A 13,678-nucleotide genomic window follows, 5' to 3' on the forward strand; every position below is an offset into this window, starting at 1 on the left:
CCAGCCTCAGACACAGAAAAATGGGCACAAGAGTTTGAACAGTTCCCTCTGAGCACCAAACAACTGGAGGCTGAATGAAAACTATTTCATCTAATCCCTATATTGGACTCACTCTGTGCTCTGAAAGTTATTTTTCACAGTTGGTGAACAGAGTAAAAATTCAGTGCACACATAAACAAGAACGTTAATTCCATAATGCGCCTGCTTTGTGCCTTTCTTTTTTGGTGTGGGTGGGAGGTTGTGTTGGCGAGGGGTGGCCTACCTTGCCACATGAATGGTGGGTGAAACACTGACTTCCTCTTTGCTCATGTCATAATTACTATGGACACTGGAGGATACCTAATTATAGTGAGTAAGTGTCGGTTGTGATAAACCCCTGCCACAAGCAACACACACGGTCGTTTTAACAGGAGGACAGTCTCAAAACGGCAAATAATCTGCTTCAAACAAATTCCTCTGAGTGACAGTAAGAAATATCTTGGCTCTGAAGCTGTGCAGTGGCAGCAGACATGACAGCAGCGCAGTAATTGAAATTTTCATGAACCGTGGATTTGACTCTATGGTTTTATGTAGACTGAAGAAGAAAGCAAGTGAGAGAGAGAGAGAGAGATGCTAGTAAATTGGGCAGATGTGGTAGTTGGAGATATGGGTGAGAACTGTGAAAGATAATCACATCACCCCCCACCCCCCCTCCATCTCCCAAGACAGCGTCCCAGTGATTGACACTGTGTTTGGAGCTGCTCTCTCTTTCTCTCAAGTGAATAGCTTAACAGTTCCATCTTTGATACCAGAGTCACACACTATCACAAACCTTCATTATGAGTTGTGATAGTGAATTAACAATCACTCCTTAGGGAGGAATGCAAAGCCTCTCACTCTTCCCATACAGGCAGCAGGACAGTAACAAGGTCATGTACAGGTATATAGGTTTAAGGTATTCAAGCTATCTAAATTGTAATGCAAATGATCTCTGAACACATGCATGTACCTGCTGTCTTTCAGTGCACGACACCAACAATTGAAGGAAAGATGAAGAGATGAAAGGAGAACAAGTGAAAGGCACTGATCTGACTTGTGCAGCATAGATAGTGACATTTGTGGGTGTATGAGTGAGAGACAGCCTAAGAAGTATATAAAACAGCACATCAGTCATCCACAGGTGGAGACAGACAGGTGGAATTCACAGCATCAGGCAGCATGGTGCCAGCTCATTTGGCGAGATGCTGCTGCTCTAAGAGTAAAGCTGCGAAAATACATAGCTGACCTTGAGGCAGTTTTAAATTCAACAAGGATGAGTTAAAAAAAAATCTCTGGATAAAAACAGACAGTGGAGGGCCATTTTCCTCAGGTCTGCAGTTCTGATTGCTGGCACATTCTAATAAGTGCCACAAGTACCATCATTGTATTATAACAATCACTTTGGAAAATAGTTGTGTTACTTGAACACACAAAGGGGGTCTTTAAAATTAGAACCAACTCCATTGCTATGAATATAAGGTAAATTATTATTTTACCTTTCGACCATCAGATTTACCAGTTACCATATCAAGTAACAAAATAGGCCAAATCTAAGCTCTCGGAGTCATTGTTGGCAACACGCCGCAGATGAGCAAACTCATATATGACCATAAGGACAAATCCCTATAGGTCGACCTCAACTTGTACAGATGTTCTGCACCAATCCGAAAGAAAGACATTTAAAAAAAAAAAAAAAATATGTGAGGTAACTGCAGTCGATTCATCACTGGCGCCACACCATTCAAAATCCAACTCCTTCCGTGAACACCCTCTTTCTCATCTGTCACGAAATCACCTACATAGATTGTGCTGTATTCTCATTGGTCTGAGGTAATTTAAAGGATCCTATACATACCATTACCTGAGTGGAAAGAATGACATAAACACAAAATACATCAACACGTAGAAATACCGTTTTAGTTTACAGTTGCACACAAATCCTGCCTATTCTGTGTGGTATTTCTTGCTTTTGTGATGCCTTTACTTGAAACTCAGTGTGATGGTGTCAGTATTAAGAAATAAGCTGCATGTGCATGTGGAGAAGTGAACATATAAAAGATGAAATCAGACCAGTTGCTCCATTTAAATCTGAAGTCAGGGTACTACTCTGTGTCTATGAGTGGGCACGGGCACTAATGTAACTAGACAAGATTGCAGTACATTATGTTAGTAGTTTATCAATAACAGAGACACAACAGGCACCAGCCCTTCAAGAACACCAGTAACCTGAAAACCGATATTCACAAAAATGTCTCCAGAAATAAACTCACAACAGGCATCAGGGTATGATAGCTACATGACTGAAATCAGATGTGTCTTTGTAGAAGCCGAGCATCACAGTGCATCATGTATTCTGTGCTTGCCTAATTTTCTTGACAGGCAGAATCTATTCCACACTTTTCTCTGGTGGCAGACAGTGATTAAAGTCATTTCCTCCTGGCTCACACCTTTGGCCAGCAGTGAGTGCCTAACATACAGATTACCGGCAGACTGCATGCTTTCCTGCATGCCCCACAAATCCAGACACTATGTACATACAGTATATTCAATTTCATGATATATAGTTTTATGACTGCTAATGCCTCAAAGTCATGTCAAATGACTTTGCTTCCCTCAATTCAATGCACAAGTGTTGTGAAGCAACTTAAGACTAGTGACAGGACAGGGGAATTTCAGGGGCTAGTTGGATTTTAGCCAGGGTCAGAAAAATTGTGTAAAATTTAGCATTTTATTTTTTTCCTTCTTTTATCCTCCTACAATATCTGTCCGCAATAAGTATAGCACTAAATAAAATTTTTAAAATGTCATTCACATCCTACCAAATTCCAATATAAAGTATTCATGACTTGACTTGAGTGAAGCTACAACCTTGTATTTCAGATGAAAATAGTGTAGTTTTTATCCCACATCTTTGCAAATTAGGAGTTTATCAATAAAATTGTCAGATTATGTTACTGTATAACATGCATGCAATATATTCCACCTTGACTTTCTACAACATTGCAGTGCCGTTTCAATATATCAGTTAAAACTACGTTGTACTTTGTAAAGCAGTTAGCGATAATGCATACAATTTATTTCATCATTTGTAGTAAATGGGCTGCAAGATGCATTATACTCAAAACAAAGGTTGTTTGTGTTTGAATACCATTCTTAGACTGATGTTTGATTTTCTTAAGAAACCTCCATTCTCCACGGCTGTACAAGGCATCGATAGATATAGGTATTTGATCACACAGAGGGAGGCTCAAACGGGGACCTCTGGGCAATGACAAGCTCTTTTTTCTTTTTAGTTTTATGTTCACTTAGTGGCAAAGACAATCGGTAAAACCAGAAACATGTGGCAGCAGTAGCAGCAGTGATTTTCCAAATGGCCTCTGGGAAAACACTTGTAAAACTGGTACTCCAGTATCTTATGTGACTAATTAAGCTGGACAGTGACAGCCAATTAGTTTAGCATTCCTTATAGAGTGCACCCCAGGGGCGATTCTAGGATTCTATCTTTGCGGCATTAGCCCCTCAGCAGGTGACAGTGATTCTTAAGATGAGAGATGGGGCTACCAGGTATAAAGACCTTTTATAATAGTCTCACGTTACCAAAAAAGTCAAATTGAACAAGGTTCTAATATGATAAGTGGATGAATCTTTTTCATGGGGTCCTTCCCAATCTACCCATATCATATATAGTTGATAAGTTTCAACATACTTATCAACATACTTGTATGTTGATAAGTTTCGGGAGAAATTACATTTAATAAAAACATATAAACACATTGTTTATGTAATGTTAGTACACCAACGTATCATAGAGCCGGCTGCAATAAATGTGGTCAAATAGAGTGCTTATGGCATTAGTAACTACTTGTTCCTGACCATCTATCCACAGTTTCACCTGGTTCATCTTCCTCTTGCTCCTTTTCTCTGTGTCCATCCTTCTCTCTTTGTGCTATCATCCAAAAAGAAAAGGTAACAACCAAACAGAGAATTGCTGCTCAATGCACTGGGGTTATTTTACTGTAGGTTGTCTTACTGTCTCACCTAAGCCTGTCTGTATTCTTATAAAAAAGAAACATATTCCATCTGTAGGGGAGAAAAGACATTTCCAGTGGGTCTCTTTGGTTTAACATAATTTCAATAGATTATAAATACATGGAGGCTACTGTTGATAGGCTTTCATCAAACCTAATTACGTGGTGGAGATTGAATTGAGATTGTTCAAATCAGTAGATTATATTGATTGACAAAGTAGTCCCTTAGTCTGTGGACAAAAGAAATGGCCATATTTCCAAACCAAAGTGCTTTTGGTGCACTTTGAACATTATCAGCAATATAGCCCAACTTCTGCAGAAACAGACTGATAAATAGACTAATAATCAATAAACTATTGACATACATGTCTGCATTTGTACTTCCTTAACGTTTCGATTATTAAGCCTACCTCCACTTTTTATTTCATTGATGAAAAATCGTCATCAGTTCTGATTGTTAACTCAAAGTTATGAGCACAGACTGACAGCGTCTCAGTGGCTCAGACGCCCACCAATATGAGACATCCGACTCCTGCATGTAATCTTAACTATTTTATTGGTCCATTTAAACCTAAAATAGTTTATTCCATCTCTAAAAAGCAATCCCGCATAAATCTAAGGTTTTAGGACTACACCACTTCACAAAATCATGATGATAATCACTTTATCTTGCTGAAGCACCCCTAAAAATAGCCTAAACCAGCACATGGTGCACCCTAAGGTGATACTCAGTGGAGCAGGCTGAAGACATCAGGCAAGTTTAGAAAGGCCTACAGCAGTAAAAGTTGCTGCTGACAAGCAAGATGCTGCTGTGACCTCAGGGAACAACAGAGTCAGTCCATTACACACTACAATTAGGCTTCTAAATGTGTATTTAACCCCCATCCCAATTGCACACAACGGGTGCTGTCAAATTTAAGAACCAAAGCAATAGTTTTCCTTTATTTTATTCATTACTGACTCACAAAGTTAAGGCAATCCATTGACTGTCACTTCACACTGGGCACTCTGGATATACACATGCATGGACATAGATAATTCCCACAGTCAATAATAAAGAAAATATTTAATAAATGACATCTGATATTAATCAAGCCAAAAAATGGTATTTCCTAAATGCTTTTCTAATTCCCAGCTGTGGAAAGAAATCTGATTAGGAATCACATTACTATATTACTATTACTATTTTTAAAAATGTACTCAATTTATTTAGTATTGCACTTCTTTAAAGTTGTGGGGCTCACTAGAAAGAGGTTTAAGCGGTAATGGTGAAAATCAAAGAAGCATAGGCAGAGATGCCCAAACTTTATTCCCTAGTACAAGTCACGATTCCGAAATGATGGATACAACACTCCCTATAATGAGAATATTTGGTTAAAACTGTCCTTGCCTGGAAAATGCCCACATCTTTCAAACTCCACACCCCTTTCTTTTCAACAGTCTTTGTTTCCAAGAACAACATCAATGTATTGATGGTGTATCATCATCAAAGTTGTTCTCTCTTACTAACCTCAGTAAACATCATTTTACATTTCTAATTGATATCTCTTCAGTCAGCAAGAAATACTTCCCATGACAGCTAAATGAGTAACATGAGTGCACCTTCAAATGTTCCTTACATCACTGTACAGTACATGTGACCAGTCACGCATTTTGTTCAAATAATTTACTTTACTTTTCTGGCCAGTGGAACAAGATGTAAACACTGACATCTGATCACTGTTTAGGTTTCATCTGGAGTGATGTTTGCATTCACCTGATTACCTTAAATCCAATCACCCCTCTCTCTTAGCTCCGTTTGCAGCTCTGGTCTCTACCAAGTCCCGAGACAAATATTTGGCTCTAGTTGCCGAATGCTCCACTATGATCAGGAGCTATGTAGATGCTTACTGCTAGCTGCTGGGTTTCTATACCTCTGTCTTTTAAAATGGCTTCCTACTGCAGTGAAAAATGAGGTGAAGAGAGTTCTGAGATTAATAAAGACAAAGGGAGCTGATAGTTAGCTGATAGTTAATATGTCAATTATTATATCTTCCTTACGCAAATTACTATGACTTTCCTCAAACATTCACTGAATCAATACTTACCACTTCAGAAAAAATTCAACTGAAAAACTGGTTAAATACAACTATCCTTAAATAAAGTCAGTAAATCCAATGTTTTTTTTAAAGATGTGGAAAAATCTTCCTGTAGAATGAGATTCGTTCCCCAGCTTTTGATACAAATCAACATAGTGCAGCAGGTTACCACACTGTCTAATTGCATGCATTTTAGATTATTCCTGAAACATAGAAAACTGCAATCAGTGGAACTGGGATTATGATATTCCACTAGAAAGAAAACATAGTTTATAAAAAGTCTTAAAGACTGAAAATTAGATGGGGGGGAAGAAACAGCCTGCAGATGAACTACTGTTGGAGAAATGTTTGCCGTTCTATAACAGGAGCAAGAATGCTGCCTTTGCTGCCAGATTTTATCTTTAGTTGCCCCAGAAGCATGACATACGTAAAACAATATACTGTATGTTCATGACCAGATTGTACAGTGGAACCAGATGTGTTTTAAAAGCTCCTGAGCAGAGCAGGACTGTGAACCCCACCCCTCCTCCCAACCCTTTTTTCAGTTACAGGCTGCTGAAATGAACACAGACTGCAGAACAATCAGCCTTACAACTGCTGACCCTTTCCAATGCTTTCTTCTGTCTCACACTCTCAGTATTGATGTTAAAGTCCACAGCTTAAAAGGGATTCACAAGAAGCTCCCTGCAGATACACACAATAAGACTCATGGAAAATACTGTAACTGTAACTCACTATGGGGAAACTACACACTGCTGTTCAGTATCACTGCATCAAGAATAGGTTCCAGAAGAAGGGCAGTCTTCACAGTTGCCATATTCATACGACCGTTGAGACCTCAAAGGGCATTGCAGTTGTGGATTTAAAACCTGTGTAACTTTAAAAAAAAGGGTGTGAGGGGCAGCTGGGAACAATGACTGGGGCAGCTGAACCCTTAACATGGCTACCACACAAAGGTGAGAGGCTATTTTAAGGACTAGTCATTAGTTCAGCTACAAACAAGGTAGGTGAGTATTTCATTTTTAACCCACTAAAAAGGTTAAAGAGGTACATAAAACAATAGAACAATTTTTCTTTTTATGCAATTTGCTGCAATCCTTTTAATAAAATGTTGCACTTTTATTTCTCTCTATGGTAAAAACTATTAGTGAGGTAGTTATTACAAGATAAAATTAGCTGTGTGTTGACAAGGTACCCCCTACCTAGATTAGTAGTAACTAATCTCCATTTACACTTAATCAGAGTACTCGTGTTTTCCATTTTGTGCTATTCTACTTCACTCAGTGAATGTGGTAAGTCGTCGAATTAGTACCATGTTTGTTTAATTTGAGCCTGATAAAATTACTTACAGGTACTTGAGAATGGTAACATTCACTTAACATTTTGAAGTATTTCATAGTTGCCTATTTTAGATTTTTTTTTAATTTTTTTTTACACTATTTTAAATTCCAACTTTATTGTATTTCACAATAGATTTTAGTTAGCATCACTGTGCCCAGCCATATCTTTAACATGCTTCTTACATGTTAATGTAACAGTAATACACCAATTGAAAATGTAAAATAAAACCTGAAGTCCGTTATGCCTAATGAGTACTTTTACCTTTGATACTTCAAAATACATTTAGCTGCTTGAAACTTTTTATTTGTAGTAGGCTACAAGAAAGTGTGTACAAATATGCCAATTTAACAACAAAAATGTTTTCTTGCAATCTGCAGTCTAGGCTAGGCTTAGCTTAAACATGAATAAACGGAGCTGAAGGTGAAGTTGTTCTCATTTGCATCTGATTTAGCTTAAAGAAATGTTTCTTTTTACCAAGTCTGTCTTAAAACAGTACATTTATATGCTTCAATGCACAATGAAAGTCTTTGCGTTTGTTATTTTCCTCCTGTCCATACTACTCTTGAAGCAATGCCTTACCACATTGTCAATGCAAGACATGGACAAAATCCAGCGTTCAAAAAGAAAGCACTGTGCTAAAACACAAATGAATTTGTAAAAAGATCATATCATCTTTAAAATACCCATCTGTTTTCACTAGTATGATTCCCTTTAGCTAAATGTTTCTTTATAGAAAAGAATTGTGAATTTTGTTCCCTACCTCTTAAATTATAAGAGGATAATTTAAAAAGATTAATAACATTTTATGCTCCACATGGTATGTGAGTTCTGTATTAAAATTGAAATGTGAATATATTATTTGATATCAAATAAGCACCAAATAAGCACCTATAGGGTGCTTCTTACTATTGATAAAAGGGAAAAAAAGACATTTTACAAAGCCTTTAAAATTGCAATGGTGAGATCATTTTTATTCTCATAAAGCAATCAATGTAGCATATATATAAGATTTTTCTATAAATATAAAGGTTCTCTTCATAGCAAATGCAAAGGAAATTACTTCAAAGCCATGACTGTTGTAGAGCCGTCGACACAATAAAAGGATTATTATGAACGGAAGCGCCGTGTGGAAGAGCATCTGACAAGAATACAAGTCATGATGTGTGCGTGAGCCGAGCTGCAGTGACAGAAGCCCGTCTGCATATCAACACAAGGCTCTCTTTCTCCTGCAGTGGAAGACATGCAAACTGCTGGCTGCTCTTCAGTCCCACAGTGCACACAGCTATGTTCACCAGGATCAAATTACTGTGCAGATCAACCCAAGACTCCTCTCAACAATAACTGACACATTCAACCTCCAATAAAGAACAAAAAAAAAAAAAAAAAAAAAAAAAAAATCAATATCTTTTGTTACAAACATTTGATATGTGCATTAAAACAACCTCTCTGTTTATCACCTCACAATAGATCCACAAATACAGTGCTATGTTTAAGTCTGAACACCCCTTAAGGAAATTCTCTAAATGTAAAAAAACAATTGTAAAACATGATTTTAAAACCAATAAAAAAAAGTTAAATGCTTTGCACCATTGGCATTTAATGATGTGACATTTCATTTTCTTTTCAAACTTTATCTAGTTTTTAAAAACATCACGATCTTTAGTAGGCTTGTTTACTGAAGGTGGACCCATGCTACATCTTAAAATGCTACTGACACAGTTTTTAGCTTTGTCTGGCAATAAAAGTCTAAATTAATGTGATTCAGAAAAAAAATTCAGTGATGCAATTAATCTGATGTCTGTGTTAACCTGAGTTAGAACACATGTTGTTTTCATAATGAATTCATCTGTAGATCACTGGCACATTTCATTTTCTTAAAAATACCAGAAAATGCCCTATAAATGTTGAAATGATTCGTTTTAGCCAACCAATAACCAAACCTGCAAAAATACTGAAATCACATGAAAAACAAAGTAGCAAGTCTTCATTTTTGAGAAGCTGATAGATAACTGCTGCAGATAACTGGAATTTTTTTGTTTGAGACTTTACTGAAATTAGTAATTATCCATATAGTGACAGTAATTGTTTCAGTTCTACTCTGATGAGTCCACCTATTTTTGCACATTGTTAATTAATTTAGTTTGTATTAAACACATGGAAATAAAACCCATTGTCTCATTACTTTGGTGTGTCATAAAACTGTACAAAAAAAAAAAAAAGTGAAGGTAATTGTGTAGCAAAACATTCTATAACATCTCAAAGGGTGTCCAATGAGTTTACATAGCACTGTACAGTATGCAGAGAAATGATTTAAGTTTAAAATGTGCTACTGACACATACAGAAGAATCCTGCTTGAATTCTGTTTTCCAGCACTGAATTTGAACAGCTGAAATTGGCAGGCACATTTTTAAAATTCACTAAACACAAATAAAGACCATGCTAATGCCATTTTAAGGAGAGACCACACTAGCCTTTTTGCATGTTTAAGGTCCCGGTAGCAGATATCACTTACTTATATATTTGAATATATTTAGCTTTCTTCCAGGCAGTCCCTGGTCTCAACACATTTCACTTCTCAGAGTATCAGTTTTTACAGCTGCAAACATTTTATCCCCTTTCATTTTATTGTTGTATAATAAGGCAAGGCAGCCATTTCAATTTAATCTAGTGATGGAACTACACTGAAACGCCAAAAATAACATACCTTAAACAAAATAAAGCTCACTCAGGAGAATATACACTGTTTTTTTTTTTCCATATTGTAGTGAAAAAGAAAAGTTTCCAGGAAAACAGGAGAAACAAAATATCTCCAGTATCGCATGAATATGTGGATTAAAACATGCAAAAATGCTGGTGTGGTAATTTAGACTAGTGCGATTTTGTGTAATTTATTTGGAAGGGCTTGTGTTTTTTTTTTTCAACTGCAAGGGCCTGAGCTACAGGCCAAAACCATCTGTCACAGTGACTCACATTCACAACCTGTGCACGACGCACAGGTTGTCCCTAGACTGCTGACGTTTTTTTCCTCCAGAAACAGACAACTGCTGTACAACAGACACAAACTACAGCTGGTTTAATCAGGATAAGGGGGAACCACGAGGAAGCACTTGTGTTTCATGGGACTGCTTAAAATAGACCAACCGCTCACAGGCAGTCCACTGATCAAACACTCCATGTGAAATACTCCCAGTGGTGTCCACAGTAAGTCAGGTCACGAGACCTAGGGATCCTTGATGGTCAGCTGGCTCTTTGTGATGATTAAGTAGTTACATTATGTCCAAAGTATGAAAAAAATGTATTTTTTTTAAAAAAGAAAATTTTAAAAATCTTTAAATACAAATATATACTTACAAAAATCTCACAAATGTATATGTACATTAAAAAACATAGACTGTCTCCTGTAAGTCAAAAAAAAAAAAAAAAAAAAAAAATCAGATGAAAAAAATTAAGGAGTATCATTCAGTTTGTCACTAAGCAGTCTGTGAGAGGGCTGAGGTAAAACCCCATTACACCGTGGTCTCACCCTGTTTACTGTTGGCCAGTCTCGTGTAAAACCTTCTCCAGGAGTTGAGGGTCTTCCCAGACCAGATCCAGAATCCAGATGTGATGCCAACGATGAGTGTCATTAGATACTTTATCATGAAGACAGTGAAGTCAGGGCTCATGTTGGGGTGGTTTTGGACAGGACATGGCACGGCATATGTCTTACATGTCTGGCTGATCCACGTCCTCTCCCACTGCTCTCTGAAGGCCTGCTCGTAGAAGTAGCAGGCGATGACGATGGTGGCTGGAACAGTATACAGCACGCTGAAGATCCCTATCCTCACCATCAGCTTCTCCAGCTTCTCTGTCTTGGTTCCATCATGCTTCATGATGGTCCGAATGCGAAACAGGGATACAAAGCCTGCCAGAAGGAACGAGGTTCCAATGAATAGGTAGACAAACAGTGGTGCCAGCACGAAGCCCCGAAGGGCATCCACGCTGTTGATACCAACGAAGCAAACGCCGCTCAAAACGTCTCCATCCACCTGCCCGACAGCCAGGATGGTAATGGTTTTGATGGCTGGCACGGCCCAGGCTGCCAGATGGAAGTACTGAGAGTTCGCTTCTATGGCCTCATGGCCCCATTTCATACCCGCTGCCAGGAACCAGGTGAGAGCCAGGATGACCCACCAGATTGAACTGGCCATGCTGAAGAAGTACAGCATCATGAAGAGGATGGTGCAGCCCTCCTTTTTAGTGCCTTGCACTACAGTCCTTATGTCATTATCAAACCTGTCATTACACACCACCTTGTCCTCCAGTAAAAACCCAGTGATGTAGGCAATAGACACCATGGTGTAGCACCCAGAGAGGAAGACAATGGGCCGCTCCGGGTAGCTGAAGCGCTTCATGTCCACTAGATAGGTCAGCACCGTGAATAACGTGGAAGCACAACACAACACGGACCAGATACCGATCCATATTCTCGCGAATTTGAGCTCCTCCTCGCTAAAGTACATCATCCCGTGAGATCTCTTTGGCTCACACGGAGCGCCGCAGTTCTCCTGCCCGAGGAAGCGGTAGTTCAGGTAGGGAGGCACCCTGAGAGACGCCGGGCACCTGAACTGACCGTTCAGGGGGTCAGAATGCGTTCGCTCGGTGGGGTACGGAGCGAGGCTCTCCGACTCGGTGCGGTCCGACATGTTCTGGCCGACGCACAGCTCTCCCGCGCCGTGCACGGGGAAGGACTCGCAGGCGAGGCTGTCGGGCCACTGGAAGCCGAACTTGTTCATTAGCGCCTCGCAGCCCTGCCGGGCGCGCTCGCACAGGGAGCGACACGGAGGCAGCGCCTGCTCGAGCACCGTGCACACGGGCGCATACATGGAGCACAGGAAGAACTTTAAATCCGGGGAGCACTGCACTTTCACCAGCGGGTAGAACTGGTGCACCTCCAGCCCCGCGTCCTCCTGGTTGGTGTGACCCAGGAGGTTTGGCATGATAGTCTCGTTGTACGCGATGTCCGTACACAGCGGAATGGAAATCGGTTGGCAAAATCCGTGCTCCGGTATAGACATTCCGCGGTCACCGCCGCCGTACTGCCCATTTACTCCAAAAATCCCCGCGTTGAGGAACAGGATACAAACCAACAAAGTCAAAACTGTACGGCGGTGTCCGCAGTGGACCATGGTGAAGAATTTATCCACTGCCGTACTTTATGTTTGCTGCTTAACAAACTTACGTTACCTCAGCAGGCGGGCAGGCTACTTCCCCGACAGCTCTTTGTTGGCGTTTCTTTCAAGGTGAAAAAGCAGCTTTTTCCACGTGAATTTCAACCGGCCCTCTCCCCCGGCTTCTCACCAGGCCGAGGAGACAGTCATCCACGGTTTTTAACCAGAAACCAGGATTCTCCGGGTGAAATCCACAGCGGTAAATCGTATTCCTCCAGGAACTGATCCAGCGTTCGGTCTGCCCGACCCAACGTCAGTCTGCTGTTCAAACCTGTTCTACTCTCCCTCACTCATTCCCACTACAGTCAAGTACACTGCCAGTCACATGGCGTCCGCTCCAGACTTTCGAAGTAAAAGTCCGTCATCATTTTCTATCTATCTATCTATCTATCTATCTATCTATCTATCTATCTATCTATCTATCTATGAGTTTGTAAAGTAATCAGAATTGTGTTCAAAAAAACAAAACCGATATAAGCAGTTTTGAGAAAGCTAAAAAGAATTGTATTTTAATTACTAACGTCTTCACAATCAATAGTCAAAACTTACTTTGAAGGAAAAGAGCTAAATATATATGGTACCCAGTTAGATAAATATTACTGCACTGACAATTTCCTCTTTACATGTTTCAGCTTCAGTCTTTACATGTCTCTCTCAACCCTCTCCCCCCCTCCCTTTCTCTCTCTCCCGCTCTCTCTTCTCTCCCTCTCTCTCTCTCTATCACTCCCCCCTCTCTCTCTCACTCTCTCTCAGTAGGACCTAACAGATGGGGGTAAGGGAGGATCCGCATTTTTCCCAGTGTTTGCTTGGATTGCACCGGTTCATTTCAGTTCGCCTCTGCACTGTACGAATGCTGGACGAACATTGCTGCATCCTTAAAGGACATACTAGTGTTTCTGAAAAGTTTCACCCGCTTAACTAAAAATCTCTCACTGCTCATCAAACAGAACCTTAATTACCTTCATTTGTTTTAATGTGTTTTCCATATACTTCAAAAGCAGC

At 39.7% G+C, this 13,678-nt stretch overlaps 1 protein-coding gene across 1 annotated transcript; it reads right to left on the minus strand.

Moving 5' to 3' along the window:
- Positions 1 to 8,439: 8,439 nt before the first annotated feature.
- fzd1 (frizzled class receptor 1) lies at positions 8,440 to 12,941 on the minus strand. Its single transcript, XM_026293774.1, has one exon. The coding sequence runs from the start codon at positions 12,632 to 12,634 to the stop codon at positions 10,973 to 10,975; it is 1,662 nt and encodes a 553-aa protein (XP_026149559.1). The 5' UTR covers positions 12,635 to 12,941; the 3' UTR covers positions 8,440 to 10,972.
- Positions 12,942 to 13,678: the final 737 nt, after the last annotated feature.

The sequence above is a fragment of the Mastacembelus armatus genome, chromosome 16 (assembly GCF_900324485.2).
Source record: "Mastacembelus armatus chromosome 16, fMasArm1.2, whole genome shotgun sequence".
Taxonomy (NCBI): domain Eukaryota; kingdom Metazoa; phylum Chordata; class Actinopteri; order Synbranchiformes; family Mastacembelidae; genus Mastacembelus; species Mastacembelus armatus.

Coding starts and splice junctions, on each gene's coding strand:
- fzd1 (XM_026293774.1), bottom strand. CDS start 12,634: ATGGTCCACTGCGGACACCGCCGTACAGTTTTGACTTTGTTGGTTTGT.